At 49.6% G+C, this 24913-nt stretch overlaps 1 protein-coding gene across 3 annotated transcripts; it reads left to right on the forward strand.

The window, feature by feature from the left end:
* The first annotated feature begins 4532 nt into the window (after positions 1-4532).
* On the forward strand, positions 4533-24393 carry POMGNT2 (protein O-linked mannose N-acetylglucosaminyltransferase 2 (beta 1,4-)). Of its 3 annotated transcripts, none has more exons than XR_009048841.1 (2): positions 4533-4779; positions 7176-7753. XR_009048841.1 is itself a non-coding variant. In XM_057706488.1 (2 exons), exon 2 carries the CDS (start codon positions 22207-22209, stop codon positions 23947-23949), a length of 1743 nt encoding a protein of 580 aa, XP_057562471.1. In that variant the 5' UTR covers positions 4533-4779; positions 22102-22206; the 3' UTR covers positions 23950-24393. The 3 variants fall into 3 exon arrangements, 1 of the variants encoding a protein (XP_057562471.1); XR_009048842.1 differs by having other exon boundaries at positions 7300-7753; XM_057706488.1 differs by lacking the exon at positions 7176-7753 and adding an exon at positions 22102-24393.
* Positions 24394-24913: the final 520 nt, after the last annotated feature.

The following is a 24913-nucleotide window of genomic DNA, read 5'->3' on the forward strand; positions in this document are numbered from 1 at the left end:
GAACCAATCCGCCAAATCACTTCCAGATTCTGGACCAAAGAAACTGTGAGATATAAAAAATGGTTATTGTTGCTTTAAGCCAGTACGTTTTGGGGAGATCTGTTATGCAGTATTAGACAACTGCAATAGGAGGGTATTATTTCTCCAATGTCATATAACCATATTCCCAAACAGAGTGGCTCGAAAATCACAAAAATCATGTATTACTTATTGTGGTTTCTGTGGGTCAAAAATTTAAACAAGGTGCAGCAGGAACAGCTTATCTCTGTTCTGTGATGTCTGGGGTACCAGCTGAGGTAGCTTGAAGACTGGAGGTTGGAATCACCTTAGGGCTCATTCACTCACATGTCTGACAACTGCTATTGGTTGTCAGCTGAAGGCCTAGCTGGGGCTGTTGGCTGGTACACACATTGTTATGGTATGAACTGTGTTCCCCCATTCCCACCCCCCAAATTCATATGTTGTATTCCTAACCTCCAGTACCTCAGAATGTGACTATATTTAGAGATAGCGGCTTTAAGAGGTAATTCAGCTCAAATGAGGCCATTAGGGTGGACCCTAATACACTCTGGTGGATTTGTGTCCTTGTAAGAAAAGGAAGAGACACCAAGGACCCCTGTGCACAGAGAAAAGGCCATGGGAGAACACAGAGAGAAGGCGGCCGTCGGCAAGGAGAGAGGCCTCAGGAGAGAAATCGAACCTGTCGTCACCTTGGTCTTGGACTTCCAGCCTCCAGGAATGTGAGAAAATAAATTTCTTTTGTTTAAGCCACCCAGTCTGTGGCAACCCTAGCAAACTAATGTGCCCATGCACGTCCTTTCCACGGGGCCTGAGCTTCCTCACAGCATGGCGGCTATGTTCCAAAGGCAACCAGAGAGACAGAGACAGAGGTGTAGATGCTATCTCTTTTTTTTTAATTCTTTTTTTAAAATTAATTAATTTATTGGCTGCGTTGGATCTTCATTGCTGTGCAGGCTTTCTCTAGTTGTGGCAAGCGGGGGCTACTCTTCATTGCGGTATGTGAGCTTCTCATCGTGGTGGCTCCTCTTGTTGTGGAGCACGGGCTCTAGGCACGTGGGCTTTAGTAGTTGTGGCACGTGGGCTCTAGACCGCAGGCTCAGTGTGGCACACACGTTTAGTTACTCTGCGGCATGTGGGATCTTCTCGGAACAGGGCTGGAACCTGCGTCTCCTGCATTGGCAGGCGGATTCCTAACCACTGTGCCACCAGGGAAGTCCCAATGCTATATCTTCTTTAAGACCTAGTTTCAGAAATCACATAGCATCGCTTCTGACATATTTTATTTATTAGCAGTGAGTCATTAAATTATGCCACTAAGTGAGTCACTAAGTTATTCAAGGGAAAAATAATTCAACTTCACCTTTTGAAGGAAGGAGAGCAAAATAATTTGCAGGTCTATTTAAAATCATTACCACCATTGTCATGTTCATCATATAGATTTTAAGGTGCTTTCAGATACGCCAGGTAGAGATATGCCCCAAGCAACCTGATCAGAAGTATGGATCTGGAAATCAGGACTAGAGATACGGATTTGGAAGTCATGCACATAGAGAAATAGAAGGGGCATGTGACCCCAGAGGAAGGGAGAGGATGCAGCCATGAGGAATGCCAGACCAGCTTGGTGCTGCATAAATACTTGATTTACTGAAAGTATTGGGCAAGACTTCAAAAAGCCAGCTACTCAGCCCACCTTGGGTATTTGCTATAAAGGAAAGTACTTGTTTTTTTCTCAGTCTATTAAAGCTTCCTACCAGCAAATAAAGCACTACCTAATGCTCCACAACCAGAATAGTTTTTAAGATATTCTTGGCTCATAAAATGAAACATCATCCTTGTCTGCAAACTGGGTCCTAGGGGACCCACAGCCCATGTCCTTTGGGATCTTAACCAGAAGACTCTGCTTTGGCCAGAACCCAATCCCTCCCCACCTTCAGTAATGGGTTGCTCTCTTGGGCTGCTTGGTGTCTCTTCATCAGCTGACCATGACTGGCTTTCTTGTAGAGAACCATGAACTCAACCTAGCAACTTTTTTTAAAACTAAAAATAACTTAAATTTAAACCTTAAATTTAAAATACATGTTCATTGCAGGAATAAATATATATATAGGTAATGAACAAGATGAAAATAAAAAATCACCTGTAATCTCACCACACAGGGTATGTACTGATAGCCTTCTGGACTCTTTTGCACAAATATACTCTTTTTAAAAAGGGATCACTTTGAAAGTTTTGGTGCTTTTTAAAATTAAATATGATATAATATGAAATATCTTTCAAGCATTAAGGGAATATTATTTTGCAACATTCTTTTAATGATTTCTTAGATGGTCCATGATGTTATGTAATCAATCCTGTATGGCTAAAGACCTAAGTAATGTCCATGGTTTGTTTGTTTCTTTTTTAAAACTTTTAATTTTGAAATAATTATAGATTCATATGAAGTTGCAAAGATAGTGGAGAGAGGTTCCATGGAATGTTTCATCCAGTTTCCCCTCATGGTTACATGTTACATAATTATAGTACAATATCCAAACTAGGCGTTTTGACGTTGGTATAAAGCTGTGCATGGTTCTGGGTCCTTTTATCACATGTGTAGATTTGTGTAACCACCACCACAATCAAGCACCTCAAAGATCTCCCTCCTGCTACCCTTATATAGTCACATTCACCTCTTCTCCCTTTACCCCATCCCTAACTCCTGACAACCACTAATCTATTCTCCATCTCTATAGCTTTATTGTTTCAAGAATGTCATATAAATGGAATCATATAAATGTACCCTTTTGTGATTGACATCCTTTCACCCAACATAATGCCTTTGCTATCCATCCAAGTTGTTGCCAGTATCAATTGCCCATTCCTTTGCAGTACTGAATAGTGTTCTATGGTGTGGGTCCACTACGGTGTGACAAACCTGTTGTTTGTTTCCAGTTTGGGGGTATTACAAATAAAGCAGCTGTGAATAATCGGTACAAGTGTTTGTGTGGATATGAGTTTTCATTTCTCCAGGATAAACGCCCGAGAGTGTGATTGATGAGTTATATGGTAAGTGTGTGTTTTTTTTTATTTTTTAAAGAAACTACCAAACTATCTCCACCAGCGATGAATGAGAGATCTAGTTCTCTGCATACTCACCAGCATTTGATTTGGACATTATTTTTTAATTTAGCTCTTCTCATAGGTGTGTGGTGATATCTCATCATGGTATTAATTTGCATTTCCCTAGGGGCTAGTGATGTTGAACATCTCTTCATGTGTATTTATATATACTCTTTAGTAGAATGTCTATTCATGTCTTCTGCTAATTTTTATATTTATGGTCCAGCATGCAGTTTATTTTAATATATATACTGTGGGTGTTTGAAAAAAAACGTGTATTCTGTTGTTGTTTAATGGAGTCAACTAGACTCCATTGTTGTTTAATGTAATGTCAACTAGATCCTATTGCTTTTTGGTGTTTTTCAGCTTTTCTATATCCTTGCTGACTATTTGCCTTGTTGTTCTATCAGTTGTTGAGAGAAGGATGTTGAAGTTTCCCACTATAATTGCAGGTTTGTCTATTTCTACTTTTAGTTCTATCAGTATTCGATTCATTTATTTTAAGGCTCTATTGTCAGACACATTCACATTTACGATTATTATGTCTTGTTGGTGAATTGACCCTTTTGTCATTATGTAATATCCCTTCTTATCCCTGGTGATTTTCCTTGCTTTTGATTCTACTTTAAAATTAATATAGCCACTCCAGCCTTTTAACTTATTATCATTATAAACAACACTCTTCCGCCTTTGTACTCATCCACAATTATTAGAATTTCTTGGTTAGAGGTCTATATGTTTTTAATGGCTTTTGACTGTATTGTCAAATCGCCCTGCATAAATTTACTAACTTTTACTGCCTCAACACTTGGGCATTTTCACTTAAAATAATTACAAATGAAATATAGGGTTTTCCCAATTCGACAGACAGAAATGTTGTCTCATAGATCAATGGAGGTGCAGGTAGTCACAGTTGGTGCACATCTAAATGAGTAAAATTCTCATCTATACTAGCAAAAAGTCGAGGTCTAAAATTCATAATTGAAGAAGTAGGGATATACATATATATATCGACAGTCGGCAGTAAATGCCAGATGCAGCAGCCATAAGATTTGGGAATGTTGCCCTTAAGGAGCAGGTTGGTCTGGATGGGATAGAGTGAGGGTGGGGATTGGAGCAGAGGAATGGTGCTTTTGTATAGATGTCCCCCGTAGTTATTATCTATTTTTTAAAAGCATGTGAACGTATTAATTACTTTGACTTGATAAATGACATCTGCTTATTGACAACTTGCATTTACGTTTATTATCAGGCCTCCCATAATTATATAAGCTTCACACCAAGCAAAGCCGCCTCTCTAGGGGTGAACTACAACTCCCAGATTCCGCGGGCTGAAGGAGCCGGCTGTCGCCGGACGCGAACTACAATTCCCAGAATTCCGCGGGCCAAGGAGGCGGGTCTGGCCGCGGGCGGAGGCGGCCGGACCCGCGAGCCTGCGCACGTGCACGGCTGACGCGCGGGGCTCGCCAGCTGGGCAGGCGCATGGAGGCCACCTGCGAGCCCCGCGGCGGCTGACCAGACGGCGCGGCGGAGACTGCGTCCCCTGCCTGGGCCTCCACGGCTCAGAGCGGGCGGCGGGGGCGGGTTCGGCCAAAGCCCGCTCCTCGGAGAGCCGGCCTGGAAGTTTCAGCCCGGCGGAGCCCGGGCTGCGGGGTGCAGGTGAGAGGAGGGCGCTCGCGGTGGGCGAGGGTTCCGCGAGCCGGCTGGGTTTGGAATTGAGGGAGGGGCCCCCTGACCTCCCTCGGGAGGGGTCGCCGCTGGGGTGGAGCGGAGCCGAGGCGAGTTTGCAGATGGGAGGAGTGACGTGGGGTGGGGCTGACGGAGGTGCGGGAGGTAGGCTAGGGTGAGGGGAGGTGGACCCTCGGGGTCCAGGTGCCGCGGGCCCTGGCGTGTCAGCTGAAGCCCTTTGCTCGGGGCTGGCACTGGCAGCGGGTTCCCACGCCCGTTTGCTTGGGAGCTGGTGCGCTTGAGGCGCGGGTGGCGGGGAGCCAGGCGAGGTGCATGGAGGGGACCTGGGCCTCCTGAGCTCCCTTTGAAGGCAGTACCTGGGCAGCCCACAGCTGATCCCTGGACTCCTTGGGGCTCAGTGGGATGCCTACTGTGTGTCTGGCAATGAGAGCCTGCCACGGCCTGCTTGACAGTCCTGGGGTAGCCTCTGAAGGAGAGACCCGATGGAGTCCGGGCCTCATCATGTGTGTAGGAACCCGTCTCCCGGTGACTGATGGGAATCCTCTGCTAAGGTCTAGGGTCCTCAGGACAGAGTCCTGCACCTGGTGGTGGGCGGCTAGGGTTGGCTTAACTTTATGCCAACCAGTCTCAGAACTTGCTTTTGGGGGAAGCAAGAATGGAATGGGAATGGTTATGGGGTGAACTTGATAGGACTTGGTGGCCAAGAGCACAGACAGAACAGGGTTCATTCACCAAACGTTTACTGTTACATGTGTTGGGCATTCAAATCCTGGCCCTCATGTACTAACTGTGCACCGTTGAGCAGGTCACATCCTCTTTGAGCCTCTTTTTCTTTTATGGGGATAAAAGTACCTTCATCACATGGTTGCTGTGAGGATTAAATGAAATAATGCTGCACAATCCGAAGCCCAGTGACTAGTGCACAGTGAATGTGCAGCAAACGTGGTTGCTAACAACAGAAAATGTTCGAGGTGAGACTGGAACCCAGGTCCGTCTCACTGGAACTAGCTGCCGACTCTGACTGTCATGGATCTTGGAGATCTTCCAACTCATCCTTTCACATTACAAATGAGTAATCTGAGTCCCACTGGGTGGCAGCGCCAGGAAGGAGTGCAGATCCCCTCTTCCCCAGGGATGGACAGCACATCCTGAGTCTTGGGCCCCTGCCAGGGGGGTGGTGGGGGCAGGAGAAGCAGAGTGGAGATCCTCAGCGAAGAGGAAGATGGGGGTGCTGGTGACTGTGAGTGTGGCTCCCCCACACCGTGGCACGTGAACATACATTCTGGTGGCCTTGCTGGGGCAGGTGTCAGAGTGTTTTTCATACTGACCTTCTGGTTGGCAAGTTCTTGCTCTGAGCCTTGCTTTAGAAAATATTTAGCAATAAACACAGGCTTGTAGCGCATATTGAGCTAACCAGAAAATTAAATTACCAAATGCTCCAGTCCTCAAGGGTCCTCGTTACTCTCAGATGGTTGTCAGTGGATACTTTCCCCCAGGACCTGCCTGTCACGTGATAGGTTTTTTAATTGGGTGAAATCATGAACTTGAAAGGCAGAGCTCACAAATGTCATCATAGGCTTTGAAGTCAAACTTGGGTTCGAACCCCAGCCTCACCCCTTAATAGTTGTGTGTCACTGAACAGTTCGCTTAACAATTTAAGTGGAATGCAGTTGAAAACACCTGTTTTAAATTTGTAAGAACAAATGAGATAATGCATGTCAAGCACTTAGCATTGTTCCTGGCCTAGAGTAAGAGCCAGTGAATGGGAGCTATAGCATTATTATGATTAATAATAATTCTGTAAAAACAATTGTCAGGTGCTGTGCTTTGCCTGGGTGGTCTCTTTGAATTCACAGAACCACCCTGTGAAATAGGTATAATTGTGTCTTTTTTTCAGACCAGGAAATGGAGGCTTGCAGGGGTTAAGAATTGGCCCAGGCAGACACAGAAGGACAAAGACTGCATGATATCACTTAAAGGATAAATTTAAAATAGGCAGACTCATGGAAGCAGAGCATGGAATGGTGGTTGCCAGGGATTGGGGGGAGGGGAAATGGGAAGGTATTAGTCCAAGAGTGTAAAGTTTCAGATAGACAAGATGACCAAGTCCTAGAGATCTGCCATACAGCATAGAGCCTATAGTTAACAATACTGTATTATATACTTCAAATTTTGCTATAAGGGTAGAGCTTAAGTGTTCTTATCACAAAAAAATAATAAATAAGAGGGTAGAGGAAACTTTCAGAGGTGTTGGATAGGTTATGGCATAAATTATGGTGATGGTTTCATGGGTATATACTTATCTCCATACGCATGTCGTATACCTTAATCATGTACACCTTTTCGTGTGTCAAAAAAATAAAAAGAGAGAAGAATTGGTCTACAGTTACGCAGCTGCTAAGTCTCAGGATTGGAGCTCATCCTGGCATCTCAGCTCCAGAACTGGTGCTATTCAGTTCCCCTCCTCTGCTGCCCGCGGGGTCTTTGCAGTTCTCGAAGCCCACCTGTGACCTGGGGCAGCCTCCAGTGTAACAGCAGGGGGTCTCTGACCGCTTGGAGAAGGGGCAGGAGCCTGCAGCCTGGCTGAATGTACTTCCTCTCCATGTCTGAGGTCGACCGAGGCTGGAGGGTGAAGCCTTAGGAAGAGGTGAGCCCTGCCCCCAGAAGCTCTCATCACTGGACCACAGGGCTGGGGAAGGGCGTCATCCGCTTGAGACCCGGAAGCCTGGTGTTGAGAAGAAATGATCTTGTCTAAGGGCCGGGAAGAGTCTTGGAGCCATGTACTTCTCCTGGGCCTGAGGTCTGTTGTGGAGAGGGGCGTCGCCTGCGCGCCACGGGCGTGAGGAGAACCAGCACCCTGCTCTTTTCATCTCGGCTGCCTGTGAGAGCTCCCACTGCCTCTCAAGACCTTTTGTAAAATAAAGCGTTGGAGCAAATAATTTCTGAGTTCTCTTTTAGCTCTAAGAAGCGGTGGTGGTCATTCTGAGCTGGTGGATTAACCCTGTCAGCACAGCACCGGGGCAGGTGGGTTAACGGTCACCCCACTGTGCTCCCCAGGCCTTCCTTGGGGTGAGAGAAGGGCCACAGCTCCCTGAGCCACCTGCCACTGCTGAGAATCTCTCTGCCTGCCCAGGTGGGGAGGAGTTACACAAGGGAAGCCTTGGGTTGCTAAGTTACAGTTGAGGGCCTGTGGGTCTGCGTTTCCAGAGCCATCCATACCCGCTCTGCCCTTGAGCGATGAAAGCTCATTGCTCTGAGGTCTACCCTGCTTCTCCATCACCAGTTGTACCTCTGAGTCTGAAGCACTGTGGACCCTGGAGTCAGACACAGGTTTGAATTCTGGTGATCCTGCTTGAGCCTCAGGACCTAGAAGAACGTACTTAACCCCACTAAGCTTCAGTTTTTCACATTAAAAGAAAATGGAGATAATATGAGTACCTGCACTGGAGGGCTTTTGTGAGGCTTAAATGAAAAGGGTCAGAGCAAGGGCTTAGAGCAGTGCCTGGCACATGGTAGGCGCTCAGTAAAGTAAGATGGTGGTGGCAGTAACCTCACCCCTGGCCCAGAGGCCAGCATCCGCTTTTCCTGACCTGTTCAGAAGAGCTGTCCGTCCTTCCATGTTGTCTGGCTTCCTTGGGTACATACTCAGGGCCCAGGGTCTATCAGGGAATCACACCTTTCACTCTGCCAGTGGTGATGACCATCTGCACAGTCTTTTTTTTTTTTTTATTTTTTTTTATTTTTATTTTTTTGGGGTTTTTTTTAATTTTTTTTTATTTTTTTATTTTTTTGGGGGGTATCTGCACAGTCTTAATGCTAAGAGCTGTCTCTTTTCTCCGCGTCAACAAGCGTAACAGAGGACCCCTTCCTGGCTGGGCAGCGGGTACTCAGCCCTGGGCCAGGCTTCGGGGAGGGGTTGGGGACCTGGGCTGCTGTATTGCCACTATTAGTGTTGTCCCCATACAGACCCTTGGGTCCGGTTGTTTTAGACACACGCAGTGACGAGACACACCCCAGGGTCCTTCAGTAGTGGGGGTTTGCGACAGGAATCATGGGGGGCTTCAGGAGTTACCACCATTACGCTGGGTCCCAGAGCTTCCAACAAGGGTGTACAGTGGCCACTGCAAGCAGCGCAGCCTTGCTCTGTTCAGGGGTTCCTGTCTCAGGAGACCTACCTTCTCTCTCTGGTCCTGCGGGGGTGGACGTCTGACGCAAGCGCCACTGCATCTGACCTCTCGGTTTCCCGCTGGTGGCTGCTGTAGACCCAGGCTCCACTCGCAGCCCTTTAGCTGTGCCTGAGAGACCTGGTGTTCTTGCCTCTTCAGCCTTGTACGTGATGCAGCTTCTGTGGGAAGGTGTGGGTTGGGGAAACTTTTCTCAAAAGGGGCTTAGCGTGGGGCAGCCTTCTTAGTGTCCTCCAGAACACAGGCTTATGCATTGTCTTAGCAGAGGCTGGGAACAGGAGTTACTAGCCTTTATTGATGGGGAGGGTGGTTCTTGGTTGTTTACCCTGGGTTGGACAGAAATGCCCTGCTGGGTGTTTAGAAGCAGGGAATTGCAGAATTGTGGAGTGTTAGAAAAACCTCAAAGGAGTTCTTAAAATTGAGTGCACACTAGAACCACCTGGAAGATTTTTTAAAAAACACAGATTCAGATTCCTGGGTCACCTTTCAGAGATTCTGGTTCAGCAGCTCTGGAGGGAACCCCAGATTCTGCATTTCTCATCCCAGGTGATGCTGATACTGCTTTGAGGGGGGTGATTCCTGCTTTGGGGGACCCCATGTCCAGCCCCCCTCCCCACCTCACAGGTTGACCTTGGTTTACTGTACCACTTCCCAGCAGGAGAGGGGCTCACTGCCCTACAAAGTAGCTGATTCCTCCATGTTAGAGCAGCTCGAACCCTTAGAGGTGTTCTCTTCTTGCCTCCCATGCTGGAATCCCCTCCCTGTGACTTCCTTCTTCAGGCCTTACTTCAGGGCCCTAGAGTGGCCCACGCAGCCATGCTAGGTGTGGAGTGGCAGCTGGCTGCTGGGAATTACGTGTACCTGAAGTCCAGCCTTCAGCCTGGGGCCTGGGTTGCACGTGTCACCGTCATGCACGTGTCCACTCTTTTAGAGAGGGTGCAGCCTCCACTCTGGAGCAGCCTCACTCTTGCTGCACGGCCTCTCAGGTGTTTAAAGAATGCCCAGTGTCCAGGGGCTTCTCTTCCTCAAGGAAGGGGCCCTGCTCCTTCGAGCATCTTACACAGGATGGGGTTTCTGGATCCTTCCTGATCCTGGCTGCCCCACTGAGAGTATCCCAGAAGGATGCGCATGGAAGTCTTGTAGTAACATTAAGCACGTAGACTCTGATTCCTGACAGAGGTACATATCCTGAGTCTAATCATGAGGGAACACCAGACAGTCCCAAACTGAGGAACATACTAGAAAATATGTGACTCTGTTAAAAATTGTCAAGGTCATAAAAGGGAAGGAAAGACTGAGAAGCTGCCCAGAATGGGGGAGACCGGAGAGACATCCTACCTGGCCGCCAGGCTTCATCCTGGTTTGGATTCGGGACCACAGAATAGAGACCACGGATTCATAACAGCATCATGTCAATATTAATTTCCTGATTTTGTGTGATACGAGAGAATGTTCTCATTCTTAGGAAATAGATGCTGAAGTATTAGGGGCTAAAGGGGCAAGATGTCTCCAGCTCATTTTTAAACAGTTCAGAAAAAGAGAGAATGGTAAAATGAATGTGTCAAATTAGCAGTTGGTGGATCTGGGTAAGGATGTAGGGGAGTTCTTTGTATTATATGTACAACTTTTTGTAAGTCTGGGATTATTTCCAGATACAAAGAAGGAAAACAGGTAACAGAGATGACAGACCCTGTAGCCAGCCCGCCCACGTTAGAGTCTCAACGCTGCTTCCTGTGTGACCTTGGGCAGGTTTCTAACCTCTTTGCACTTTGGTTCAGCCATCTATAAAGTGATGGTCATCATGTAAATTGGAGAACCTGGCACCTAGCGATTGGCCAGTGGAGGTTGGCTCTGATATATTGAAGGTGGTGGTGGTGGTGATGAAAGGGAGGAGTTGAGGGTGACACCTTGGTGATGAGGCCAAAGGAAAACCCAAGCTGAGGCCTGTCACCTCCCTCCACTCACTAATGCTGGGCTCCAGGCTCCCTGGGTGTTTGGGAGCGACTGCTGTGACCTGGACGCTCATGGCTTCCCCCTGCAGAGGGCTTTGCAGGTGGTCACCTGAGCCCAGGGGCTCCACGGGTGAAATGCCGGTCTCCGGACAGCTTCAGCCCCCTGCCTTCTCCTGGCACTGTCCACACCTGCTCTGCAGCCTTTACCCGTCTTGTAAAGACAGTGCCCTTTCAGCGGTGCATGGCTTCCCTGGCCGTGGCTGCCCTGGGGTGGGAGACGAGCCTCTGGCTTGGTGGCCTCATGACTTGCTTGGTGTGCAGATGTGAGAACTGGGCACAATGATGTCTGCTGTGGACGGAGGTTTGTAGCAGTCATCGCCAGTAGGGACACGTGGACACCTAACAGGGATACTCATCTTAGCCCCCACGACCACCAAAACACCTCCCAAATCTTGCCCAGAACCCCCTCACCCTCCAGGTAGCTGCCATGGGTGGCCTCAGTCCCCACCAGGACTGTTTCCTGTCGTGCACACGTCTTCGTTCTTCTTTGTGAATGTTTTATGCTTCCTGTAGTGAGTGGCCTTCTGACCCTCTTGATGAATTCTTTCTCCTCACACGGGACCTGAGGGCCCAGATGGGTCTGTGTACACACTGGGGACTGTGCCTTTCCTATAAGAATTGTTTTTATTTGAATTTGCAGTTTCAGGAGAAAACCTGATGCAGGTGTGTTCCGTGTCACCTGGGTGAGCATCACGGCAGAGCCTCACACAGTTCTGGTCTCTGTTGCGCCCCATTTGTGACCCCATTGGTGCATAGTAGTGCTTTCCTGTTTTGCCATAAAGGGCCAACACAGGCAGTTCTGACTTGCGAGGGAACCCTGGGTGCCAAGCAAAAGTCACATGATGTCACAGCAGGCTGTGCGGGCGAGGATGTCTGTGTCGGCGGTAGGCTGGGCTCACCTCCACCGGTTCAGCCGTCCCGCCTGCCCTGAGTGCCTTGGAGCCCTGGCTGTCCTCAGCAAAGCTGCCACCGTGCCGGAGTCACACAGACTGGAATTCTCTTGCTCCCCTCCGCTGGCCCCAGCCCACCCAGGGTGTTCCATCTTCTTTAATTGATAAGGAAGTAGAGTCACTATCTTTAGCTGTTGACCCAGGATTAATGTCTGCAGCTTTGCCTTGCTTTGCCCTTTATACTAAAGCAAGGAGTTATTATCCATGTTAAATTAAGTTTTTAGTCTAAGAATGTGAACTCTTAACTAAATGTTAAATATACCTGGTCAATTAACTGTTAGGTTTTACAAGGAGTACTCAGAGGCTGCCAACATTTTGCCGAAGGGTAAATGCTCTTGGCAGAAGGCCTGATGTCTTGTCAGTGTTTGTTCAGGTTTGTCAATAGCCTTGGATGGTGCTCTAACGTTGGAGCTCATATAAGCCTGGTGTTAGGGGTACCAGTTCCAGGCACTGCTTCTGGGAACAATAAACAGGAGGCGGAGGGAGCAGGGGAGAGATCATTCTGAGAGTGTTTGAGTTGTTGGAGCTTGTTTGCTCTTTACTAACTCACAACGTGTGAAATGCATCAGCGCAGGACAGAAAGTGCCCATAGTTCAACACTAGTCGTTCAGGCTGCATTTAGGATGAAAGCATTTGTTTCAGTAAATGACAAAATAACAATTCTATGATTATCAATTGGGAGTATAAGCAACACTTAAAAGTAAAATTGTTATACTATTAATATAAAACCTTCTCTAGGCGCTATTGCTACCCCTCGTCTTGGTGTGGGCCCTGCCGGTCTTCTGAGCCTGGGTCTGGCGGTGCCGGCAGTCCCAGCCTACCGCCCCTCCCAGCCCTGCTCCTGGGGGAGTGACCAGTGAATGGGCGGCTGGTCCTGGCAGTTGGGAACCTGGTGCAGCTGGTCAGGCTGGCAGGAGAGGGCTTCACTTTATTTTTTTATTTTATTTTATTGTTTAATTAATTAATTGCCTGCGTTGGGTCTTCAGTGCTGCACACAGGTTTTCTCTAGTTGAGGCAAGTTGGGGCTACTCTTCATTGTGGTGTGCGGACTGCTCATTGCGTGGCTTCTCTTGTTGCAGAGCACGGGCTCTAGGTGCATGGGCTTCAGTAGATGTGGCACATAGGCTCAATAGTTGTGGCTCACAGGCTCTAGAGTGCAGGCTCAGTGGTTGTAGTGCATGGGCTTAGTTGCTCTGCGGCATGTGGGATCTTCCTTGGAGCAGGGATCGAACCCATGTCCCGTGCATTGGCATGCAGATTCTTAACCACTGAGCCACCTAGGAAGTCCCAAGGGCTTCACTCTAGACCAGGGCTTACCTCCTCAGGCCCATTGTACCAGCAACAACAAGGCCAGCAGCCCCAGCTCTTGGGCCTGCCTGTCATCTTCACTCAAGGTGAACAGTTGCCAGAAATTACAGGTTAGGACATTTCACATTTTAAATGGATTTCTGGCTTCTCTGGAAAAACCTGAAGAGTAGTGTTACAGACTGAATTGTGTCCTTGCAAATTCATAGTGGAAGCCCTAACCCCCAACGTGACTATATTTAGAGATAGGACCTTTAAGAAGGTAGTTAAAGTTAAATGAGGTCGTAAGGGTGGGGCCCTAATCCGATAGGACTGGTGTCCTAATAACAAGGAGGAGAGAGACTGGAGATCTCTTCCCCACCCCAGAGCACACAGAGGTCATGTGAGCACACAGTGAGAAGATGGCTGTCTGCAAGCCAAGGCTTTAGGGGAAACCAAACCTGTCGACACCTTCGTCTGGGACGTCTAGCCTCCAGAACTGTGAGAAAATAAATTTCTCTACCCAGTCTGTAGTACTTGGTTCTGGCACCTGGAGTAGAATAATACTAGGAGGCACCACCAGGCCACTTTCCTGCCAGGCCCTCATCAACTTGAACTTTAAGCTGGACGTTTGGTCCCCGGGTCACACTGCCCACCCCTGGCTTCACTCTCCCCATTGGCTCTTGGCTTCAGTAAGCGTGTGAGTTCGTACCCCCTGCTCCAGGCCTAGAATTCCTGGGGCTTTTACTCCTCATCAGACACCAAAGCCCTTGTGAGTGGCTTTTCTGTGCCTGTGTCTGGAGGCGGGCAGGGCCCCAGGAGTGGAGCCTGCAGCCAGTGCTGGATGAGCAGCCTCGGGTGGGAGCCCCTACAGGTGTGGCTCCCCCCACTCCCCAGCTCCTGCTGTGTCTGCAGGTGTGGCAGACCATCAACACCTTCCTCCCGCGCTTCCTGGAATAGATGGGGTCCTGGAAAGGAGGCTTCGCCGTCTGTGGGAATCTGATAGTGGGTATCTGGTCTAGGAGCTGAGTGAAGCAGTTTGGGGGGGGAGGGGAATTCGCAGTTTCCTCTTGTCTGCCTCAGTTTCTAGAGGGCTATTTTAATCATGTTTTTAATCTCATTTGTTTTTTCCCCTTTCTTTAAAAAAATGCTCTTTTTTTTTTGAGCTTGAACCCATTCTTGTATTTATTGACTTGTCAGCAAAATTAAAGAAAAAATAGCTCAAATATACCATAAAATATACACTAAAAATATACCATTGAAAAACATTGTTGCTCTGTCATTCTTTGTCTTGGCTGAGCCACTAAGTTCTTTGTGCCCCATCCCCATTGGGCTCTAAATGTGGAGCCCCAGGTAGAGGAAGCAGAGAATGACAAACGTGGTGACATTTGAGTCCCCTGGACCTCTCTGCCCTGAATGCAGAGAAGATGAGGTCCCAGGAGTGCCTGGGTGTTAGTGTAGACAGTGTTTATGCACTCCATGTTTGAATCCTGACATCGTTCCTCACAAGCCGAGGGCTTTGGGACACATTTACTTGGCTTCTCCTCGCCTCTGAGTCCTGATCTGTGAGATGGGGAAAATGTTAACAGTGCATTGCTTGCCGCTTAAATGTTGGTTTTCAGATTAAATGAGAAAATGCACAAATAGCTTTGAAGTACCCTGCCAACATAAAATGTCGAGGGTGGTGGGGTTCTGATTGTTAATTTTATACTGAAAACTGGCTGCTCAGACCAGGGAGAAGCCTTTTCTGAATTTGTGGGTCCATCTTCACAGAGAAAGGAAGCAAGTCATTAGGAAGACGGAGTGAAGCCAGGAGATTGTGAGGGTACTCCCCAAAGCAATTGAGGGTTGGGTTCAGTCCCTTTGGGAGTTGGTTTGGGTGTATACAGTTGGTATCTGTTTTTCATTGACTTAATTTTCGGAGCCCTAATGGAAATAGAGTTATGACAGCTGCTGTGCTTTGAGGCCTGTTTAGATACTCTACATGCATGAGCTCACTTTTTCTTACACACCGTGAGGAGGTTATTCTTCCCATTGTACAGATGAGGACGTTGAGACTTAAGGTGGTGGAGGGACCTGCCAAGATCATAAAGCCAGCTCACACATAGTGTGAAGGAAGTTGAGTGTGAGTGCCTGGGAAGAATTCTTGACCACCACCATTAGGAAGAAGGCTTGAAATCGCCACTGCCGTGTTGTGTGTGTCCTGATACCTGCACTGGTCCAGACTGGATGCACTGCCGTGGTGCGGGAGAGCTGCCAGGGCTCCCAGCTTCCTGAGCAGGCTCGTCTCTCATCCACCTGACCATGCTCTTCCTCTAGGGAGCCTTTTGGGCAAGACCAGTGGGAAACAGATTTTTAAGCAAAGGCCAAATGAGTGTCTTATCAGGATGACCCAGGAGGTGATCAGAAGGGTTGGTCTGGTCCTGCTGGACAAGGAAAGCTTGTCACCTGTACTGAGTGCCTTCCTGATGTTTGTGGGGCAGGAGGAGCCCATCTAGCAGTGGGGGCCCCTTCTCACCCCCAACAGTGAAGATGCTTCCTCCGTGAGTGCTCCTGGGAACGTGTTCCCTGCCTCTGTGACAGCTGCGCCACGTCAGGTGTTCACAACAGCCTCTTGTCTCCTCTGCCACAGGGAGAACCTTGAGGACAGGGATGTCTTTTTTTTTTTTTTTTTAATGTTTGTATCTCTTGCTCATACCCTACTCTAACTTGGGCTGATGCAGAGCCTCACTCCCCTGTCTTCTTCATGTGCTCCTAAGTCTTTGGACTCAGGTTCATGAATAGAGGTGGATAGAGATGGGGACATATCTTCCTTTGGATGAAGTCACCGGGACGTTCAGGCTGCCTTGTCCTGCACCCCCACCGGTGCTGCCTCCTGGGGGAGGAGGGCGGTGGCTGGCGTCCCTCCTGCTTGGCTGTTGGCTGTGCCATGGTGGTAGTTACGTAAGGTCAGTGCCCTGCCTGCCCGCATCGGATCGAGCCTGTTGTCAAGAGAATGCAGGAGGGAATCTGAGGACTCGTGTCATGAGTGACTCAAGGGCACAGCTTTCCACCATGTGCCACAGCTCCAGGCCTCAGGAGGGGTTTCCTTTGGGGATCTGTTCAGAGCTTGCCTCCTTGCTGGAAGACGGGTGCTCCGGGCAGGTGTTTGTGATTCTTGAGGCCTTGCTCTGTCTTAGCATGGACGTCTTCCCCTACTCTCCTCGCTGCTTACCTCTCCTGGGAGAGGGTCCACTGCTGCAGACCAGGCTTTGGGACAGAGCAACTTGACAAGTAACTTAAGACAAGAGTGGTCTGCTCATAATAAGTGACAGGCTTCTCCCCTCCCGGGACCCCCAGGCCAGGAAGTGCTGAAGACAACACCATTCAAGCTATTGATGCCGCACCTTAAAAGTCCGAGAGGGACTGTCTTTTCCATGTAACAAATTTATTTCCGAAGAACGCAGTTCTGTAGTCAGCCCTTGGCCACAAGCAGAGCCGGTATCTCCAAGGCCATTGAGTTGGCCCCTTTTACTTGCCTCTTGCCCCCGGCCGGGACTGCTCTTCATCTGCCTCTGTAACAAGACTCCGCTAGGGAAGGCAACAGGGACCCTGCCCTCCTCTTCCAGCAGCCTGGTTCCTCGTCCGGAGAAGTAGTATCTCCTCAGCCAGCAGACAGGACTTAGGAGACTCTTGGCTTCTTTAGAGCCAGGGGTCTAATTAATGTAGCCTTTGCCTCCGTCTTTTGTCTTCTGAAAACATTTCTGAGGATTTTGCCTGATCCTTCTGTTCTCTGGGCATCTGCAGGCTGCTGCGGTGCACTTGGGGGTGGGGGGTGGACAGACACGGAGTGGGGAGTGTGGGGAACAGACTGGAAGGACTTTATAATAAGCAGTGACTGCCTGAGTTCTTGTTGGCTTTCTCACTACCACACTTTGGCTATTTCACAGCAGGGAAGAGTACAAGGGCAGCTTTCCATCTGTCTCCACAGGGGCAAAATACAATAATATCTGTGTTAATGAACGTGCCCCTAGAAGCAGACTCCGAGACAAGGATTCAAGAGCAAGTAGATTATGTGCACTTGATCTCAGTACACATGAACAGGGCGGTGGAGGAGTGAGACAGGGCAGGGAAGAAGGGTTCCCGCTGTGGGCAGCTGTGTAATCCACTTACTCTGTTAGGGAGCTCTGGGAGCCAGTGCAGAGCACGCCTCAGGGCCGTCTCACCTGGGGAGGACGGGATGGGGGCATTTCTGTGGCTGTTCCCATCAGACGTTGGTGCAGGCCGCCTGGTCCGTAAGTGGTAAAGTTAGAAACCCAGGCAGTCTGACCTCAGGGCCCCGTGCTTTAACCACCACGCTGTCTCTAGGGAAGCGTTCTGCCCATCCCCAGCAAACCTCTCCCATTCTCCCTCTTGGAAGGGTAACTGGAGAGCCCGAAGTGTCCATGAGAGGTCCACGTGGGCCCGGCTGTATTTGTCCTGCCTTCTGTCAGCACTGTTCTGGCAGGGCCTGGGGGTGGGTGGAGGACTTTCCATCTGATTAGAAACAGTCCTTCCCACTCCCCAGGCTCCAAGGCGGGTCTCTGCCCAGTTGCCTCTTGGCCCTACAGGGCTGCTACCCCGATGCTCCTGGTTCCCATAAGCTTTGCCCCCAAGCTCAGCAGCTTAACTGGGATTGGCTGCTGCACACACAGCCCCCTGGTCCTCCTTCCTGCCTGTGGCCCCTGCCCCACATCCCCACCTGCTGCCAAGCCTGCCTCCCACCACGAGGACCCCTAGGAGAAGGGCAGGTAGCAGAATGCTCACTAGAGAGATGGTGAGTACCTGGGGGCCCAGATGCCTGCTCAGGTTGGAGGTGGGTCTTTCCTCATTTCCTGGGGGTCTTGCTTTCTGATGTTCCCTGGGTGTGTCTGTTTCAGCTTTAGCTGCTGCTGGAAGCTGTTCTTGTCTATGATCAGAGCAAAACATGCATCAGCTCATGCTGCACCCATCTGCCTCCCATCTCTCCAGGGAAAGCTTTATTTTAGTTTATTTTTTCTGAGTATTAATTTATTACTCATTTACTTTCCAGTATTCTGTCATTTTGTAACAGTGATTTATTTCATTCTTTGCTTCCTTTTTAACTTTTTCTTATACAAAATGTCAAACAAACTCAAAAAAGAATCAAAAAAGCCCCCATAATCATCTTCAACTACCAATATGCTACTGCCTTGTTCTATTGGTCTCCATGCCTTTTTTGCTGGAGTATTTTAGAGCAAACCACATACAAGTCATTTTACCTATAAATACTTGTGTTCTCTTGTTTCTTAAGTTATCTAATTTTTACATAACTTAAAAAATTAATAAATTGGCTGTGTTGGGTCTTTATAGCTGCACAGGGGCTTTCTCTAGTTGTGGTGATTGGGGACTACTCTTCGTTGCAGTGTGCAGGCTTCTCATTGTGGTGGCTTCTCTTGTTGTGGAGCACGGGCTGTAGGCACGTGGGCTTCAGTAGTTTTGGCACATGGGCTCAATAGTCATAGCTCACGGGCTTTAGAGCGCAGGCTCAGAAGTTGTGGCACACGGGCTTAGCTGCTCTGTGGCATGTGGGATCTTCCTGGACCAGGGATCAAACCCACGTCCCGTGCATTGGCAGGTGATTCTTAACCACTGTGCCACCAGGGAAATCCCTACATAACTTTTTATTTTGAAGTAATTTGAGACTTACAGAAAAGTTACAAAAAACTATTCACTCAGCTTCTCACATCTTACATGATCACAGTATAATTATCAAAACCAGGAAATAAACACAGCGCTGATACTAAACCATGAACCTTATTCAGATTTTACCATTGTCTTACTTTTTCTGGCCCAGGAGCCCACATTGCATTTAGTTGTCTTGTCTCCTTACTCTCCTCCAGTCTGGGACCTCCTCAGTCTTCCCTTGTCTTTTATGACTTTAACTCCTGAAGAGTCCTAGTCAGTCCTAGTCTACTTTTTAGAATATCCAATTTGTGTTTAATGTTTTCTTTATTAACTGATCTACATACCATAATCAGAACTAGAACTGGAACTAGAATCAAGTTTTTCCCATTTAGAAATATAGATTGAAGTTATATAGTTTGGGCAAGAGGGCTCCAGAAATGAGGTACCCTTCTCAGCACATCATATCAGGGGGTACATGATGTCAGTATATTATTACTGGTGATGTTAATGTTGATTATTTGGTTCATGTCTGCCAGGCTTCTCTGCTGTAAAATTTCTATTTTTACCTTTGTCATTAATATGTATCTCATAGAGAGATACTGGAAGACTGCAAATTTCCTTTTTCTCATCATACTTTCACACACTAATTTTAGCATCCATCAGTGGATCTTGCCTGAAATAATTATTGCTGTGATGTTTGCCAAATGGTGATTTTCTTTTTCCATCATTGCTTCTACATTTATTAATTGGCATTCTGAAAGGGAGATCTGTCTCTTCTCCTCTATTTATTTATTCAAACATTTATTCATATCAGTATTGTCTCATGGATATTTATTTTAGTCTATGGGTTATAATCCATTACTGTTGCTTTCTAACTTTGTTATTCAGATTGTCCCAGATTTAGCCATTGTGCCTTTTTGATATGTCCCCATCATTTTTTGAGAACTTCGTAAAATTCTGACACTATAAGATGTTCTAAGCTCATTCCCTTTCCCAGCCCGGGAAATAGTTATTTCTCCAGGGAGCCCTGGTTCCTTTCAGTGGAGAATGATATTTAGAAACCAAGTTCTGAGTGCTGGGTGTGCTCATTGCTGCTGTGCTATCATTGCCCTCAGGCCGCCCAGTGGCCAGAACTAGGAGCTACATGTTTGTGGATAGATACTCACATACGTCCCCGCCGTTCCTCCTGCTCCCACTGTACCCTGTCATTCAGGCATGAGTCTCTTCAGTCCTACAGCCCAGATCTGAGCTGCGGCCCTCAGGGTGATCTCACCAACCGCTGCCTTCCTGCCTTTGTATTTTCTTCTTAAACTCTTTTTGTCCCTTCCTTTATTTTCTCAGTTCTTTTCCTCTCCCTACCCTAAAGATGAATTCTCTTTCTCTCTCCTCCTGGCCTCTTTCTGACTCCTGGTTTCTCCTCTTACCTCCTAGAGAGATGTCAGAACTCCAGCTGCGGTTGTGTCATGCTGGGTACACAGGTTTTCTCTCTCGAGCACCTTAGTACTATCTATACCATGGTGGTGGTAAGGATAGTTGGTTCCTATGGCAGGACCATAGGACACTGGCCAGAAATTGTCAACTGTCAGCTATTTAATGTGGTTCAACCTAATAGCAAAGAGGTTCTTAGCTGGTGAGGCTGGGTGGAGAATTCTAGATGGGGACACATATATTTGGAAAAGTATATGCAGCAATATTATTTTACATATACAGATATAGATATAACACATGAACTTCAGAAAGTAGAAGTTGATGAAATCCTGTTGTCTTGGGGAGCAGATATTGCAGAAGAGAGTCTTATGTGTGAGAGATTCTTGGGGGAAGGGGATGCTGGACTTTACAGGTCAGTTTGAGGCATGAAAATGTTTCTCTCTATTATGAATGGGTGCGTGGGTTTGAAAAGACTAAGGAACGCTGACTGATGCTTAAGCAGATTTCTTGGCTACAGGGTTGCAGGGCTTATAGAGACCCTGCCCTGGAGACGAACATGGCTGATCGAGGTGCAGTCAAAAGCCAGCTAAGAAGGCAGCTGCCCATGCACTGTTCTCTCACCCCATGGTGGGTGTCAGGTGTTACCTGTGCTGTTCCCGTGAGGACTGAGGGTGAGACTCTGCAACTATCTGAACAGTCCTGGGCCTCAAAGCAGAAATGATCCCCTTCCTGGTAGTGTGGAAAATGGGAGCAAATGCCCGTAGCCCAGCCAGGCCTCCCTGTAGGTGTGTGTATGTGGAATAGGACGCTTAACCCTTTGGAGGTTTCGCCTCAGTATACAAAACCTTTGTGAATGGTGATATTCAGATACAATTCTCTTACTGGACAGGGCCAAGTTTCTACCCATCTTTTCATGGAGATCTAAAAACCAGCAGGTGTGATTTCCAAACAGAAGCTTTGAGCAAGAGCAGATGTTCCCTGTCTTCCTGGTACACGTATGCCGCATGTCCTGAGAAGGGGCATGTGGGGGGCCTGGTGTGCAGCCTGGGAACTGTGCTCACAGGCCTTCCACCCATATGTGCCCATGGTAAGGTGAAGTCCTTACCTTGCAGTACCAGGAATGTCGGGCCCCTAATGGGGATTTTCCCTGAGGCCTTTTGTCACAGGTACCTTTGCTGGTTAGCTTTTGCTGCAGCAGTGCTTCATAACAAACAGCCCCCAGAATTTCAGTGACATAAGATAAGAAGCACTTATTCAGCTCAGATGTCTCTGTGTTGCCTAGCCGTGGCTGGGTTTGACTGGTGGTTCTGATGGTCTTGTCTGGACTCAGTTACAAATCTGGGGGTCAGCTGAGCCAGGCTGAGCATGGCTGGAGCAGTTCTGCTCCACACATAACTCTCTCTTGCCAGGACAGGGAAGTTACGCTGAACACATTCTCATGGCATCATCCTAAGTATAAAGAGGGCAAAACAGTCACAGAAGCACTTTTCAAGCCTCCGATTATGTTCTGTCTGCTGACATCTCATTGGCCAAAGCAAATTATGTGGCCAAGCCCAAAGTCCAGTGCAGGGATGTATATTCCCCCCATGGAAGCAGCAGGGGAGGGAGGGTTTTTGAACAACGGTCTTTTTTGAACAACGGTCTAGCCTGTTGTATCTTCAGACATGCAGGCGGCGCCAAGGATCCAGTGCCTGGTGCAGAGCGGGTGCTTGGGGTGACTCCAGACACACCATGCAGACACCTTTTCCTTTTCCTTCTCTCCTCCCGCAGGCCTCTGCTGGTCCTCTGGGTGCCCGCAGGGATGGGTAAAGCCCGCCAGGCCCGAGGCGCTTCCTAGGGGCCGCTGTCTCACTAGGGCCTCGTGGCTGCGCTAGGATGCACCTCTCGGCCGTGCTCAACGCCCTCCTGGTGTCGGTGCTGGCGGCCGTGCTGTGGAAGCACGTGCGGCTGCGCGAGCATGCGGCCTCCCTGGAGGAGGAGCTGGCCCTCGGCCGCCGAGCCCCCGAGCCCAACCCCGCAACGCGGATCGACTACGCGAAGGCCCTGCAGATCCTGACGGAGGGCGGCACGCACATGGTGTGCACGGGCCGCACGCACACCGACCGCCTCTGCCGCTTCAAGTGGCTCTGCTACTCCAGCGAAGCCGAGGAGTTCATCTTCTTCCACGGCAACGGCTCTGTGATGCTGCCCAGCCTGGGCTCCCGGCGCTTCCAGCCGGCCCTGCTCGACCTGTCCACCGTGGAGGACCACAACACCCAGTACTTCAACTTCGTGGAGCTGCCGGCCGCTGCCCTGCGCTTCATGCCCAAGCCCGTGTTCGTGCCCGACGTGGCGCTCATCGCCAACCGCTTCAACCCGGACAACCTCATGCACGTTTTCCACGACGACCTGCTGCCCCTCTTCTACACCCTGCGGCAGTTCCCCGGCCTGGCCCGCGAGGCCCGGCTCTTCTTCATGGAGGGCTGGGGCGAGGGCGCCCACTTTGACCTCTACAAGCTGCTCAGCCCCAAGCAGCCCCTCCTGCGGGTGCAGCTAAAGGCCCTGGGCCGGCTGCTGTGCTTCTCCCATGCCTTCGTGGGCCTCTCCAAGACCACTACCTGGTACCAGTATGGATTTGTCCAGCCCCAGGGTCCGAAGGCCAACATCCTCATCTCCGGCAACGAGATCCGCCAGTTTGCCCGGTTCATGACGGAAAAGCTGAACGTGAGCCACGTAGGCAGCCCCCTGGGTGAGGAGTACATCCTGGTCTTCAGCCGCACCCAGAACAGACTCATCCTGAATGAGGCAGAGCTCCTGCTGGCACTGGCTCAGGAGTTCCAGATGAAGACGGTGACGGTGTCCCTGGAGGACCGCGCCTTTGCAGACGTGGTGCGGCTGGTCAGCAGCGCCTCCATGCTGGTCAGCATGCACGGGGCCCAGCTGGTCACTGCCCTCTTCCTGCCCCGTGGGGCAGCGGTGGTGGAGCTCTTTCCCTACGCCGTCAACCCCGAGCACTACACCCCCTATAAGACGCTGGCCACGCTGCCTGGTATGGACCTCCAGTATGTAGCGTGGCGGAACACGATGCCAGAGAACACAGTCACGCACCCGGAGCGGGCCTGGGATCAGGGAGGCATCACCCACCTGGACCGGGCCGAGCAGGCCCGGATCCTGCAAAGCCGGGAGGTCCCGCGGCACCTCTGTTGCCGGAACCCCGAGTGGCTCTTCCGAATCTACCAGGACACCAAGGTGGACATCCCATCACTCGTCCAAACCATTCGGCGTGTGGTGAAGGGCCGCCCAGGGCCAAGGAAGCAGAAGTGGACGGTCAGCCTGTACCCCGGCAAGGTGCGGGAGGCGCGGTGCCAGGCATCGGTGCAGGGCGCCTCAGAGGCCCACCTCACCGTCTCCTGGCAGATCCCATGGAACCTCAAGTACCTGAAGGTGAGGGAGGTGAAGTACGAGGTGTGGCTCCAGGAGCAGGGGGAGAACACCTACGTGCCTTACATCCTGGCCCTGCAGAACCACACCTTCACCGAGAACATCAAGCCCTTCACTACCTACCTGGTGTGGGTCCGCTGCATCTTCAACAAGACCCTCTTGGGACCCTTTGCAGACGTGCTGGTGTGCAACACGTAGCGAGCGGTGCGGCCAGGCCTCGGGAGGATGGCAACTCTGGCTCGGTGTCCCTGAGCCTGCCAGCTCCTGGGAGTGGCATCTGGGAATTATTTATTGAGCAGGCCTATGCCTCTAGGTCATCTTGCTGCATCTGAGGTGTGCGGTTCTCAGCAGGCCTCTTTGCACAGGGACCTCCCCACCTGCTTCTCCCACCCTGAGCGTCCATACCCTGGAGAGGGTCCTTAGAGGGAGGAGGAAGAGGAGAGTAAGAATCCCAAAGAACTTCTTTGGCTAAGTGGTCATGCTCTTCCCTACGGCATCTTTCTGGTTGGTGTCGGGTTTCTGGAAACTGCTAGTAATCATGTGGTCATTTGGGTGGCTGTTACATTGACTTCTCTCATCATGAAATTCACCTGTAGTGCCATGAAGGGTATGTTTGGAACATTCATTAAATGCTTATAAACATCTTGGTCAAGTCTTTTATTGGACGGTGGGAAGTGGGGCTCCTTGGTAATCAATACCTAGATGGCCTTTCATCCTGGTTGTCTGCCGAGGAGATGTGGCAAAAGGGAAGGCATCGAGGCCTGGGAAACGAGGCAGGCTGGCTGGATTTCATCCTGATGCCAGGTGAATATCCCATTTCCACCTGTCTGGGATGAAAGCCTGGAAGTAGGCGAAAGAGGGCTGTGGGGCAGAAGATCAGTGTCTGCCAGGGTCTGCTTAGGCTTCACTAGACATTAAGACACATAAGACCATGGTACACACACCTGGTGTTAGATTCACTTAGAAGCACGTAGCACAGGATGCTCAGCAAGCCAGCACGGCTGCATCAAGTGACTTCTTCCACAGGAGGAGTCCTCACACCGGTCCAGGGGCCAGTCTCTTACCTTCTTCCCCAAGTGACTGCTCAGGGGTGAGGAGATGACACCCCCATCAGTAGTCATGGGGGCCACTTTGGCTTAGAAGCCCCATAGGAACCATTATC

This window comes from Hippopotamus amphibius, chromosome 13 (genome assembly GCF_030028045.1).
Source record: "Hippopotamus amphibius kiboko isolate mHipAmp2 chromosome 13, mHipAmp2.hap2, whole genome shotgun sequence".
NCBI classification, from domain to species: Eukaryota; Metazoa; Chordata; class Mammalia; order Artiodactyla; family Hippopotamidae; genus Hippopotamus; species Hippopotamus amphibius.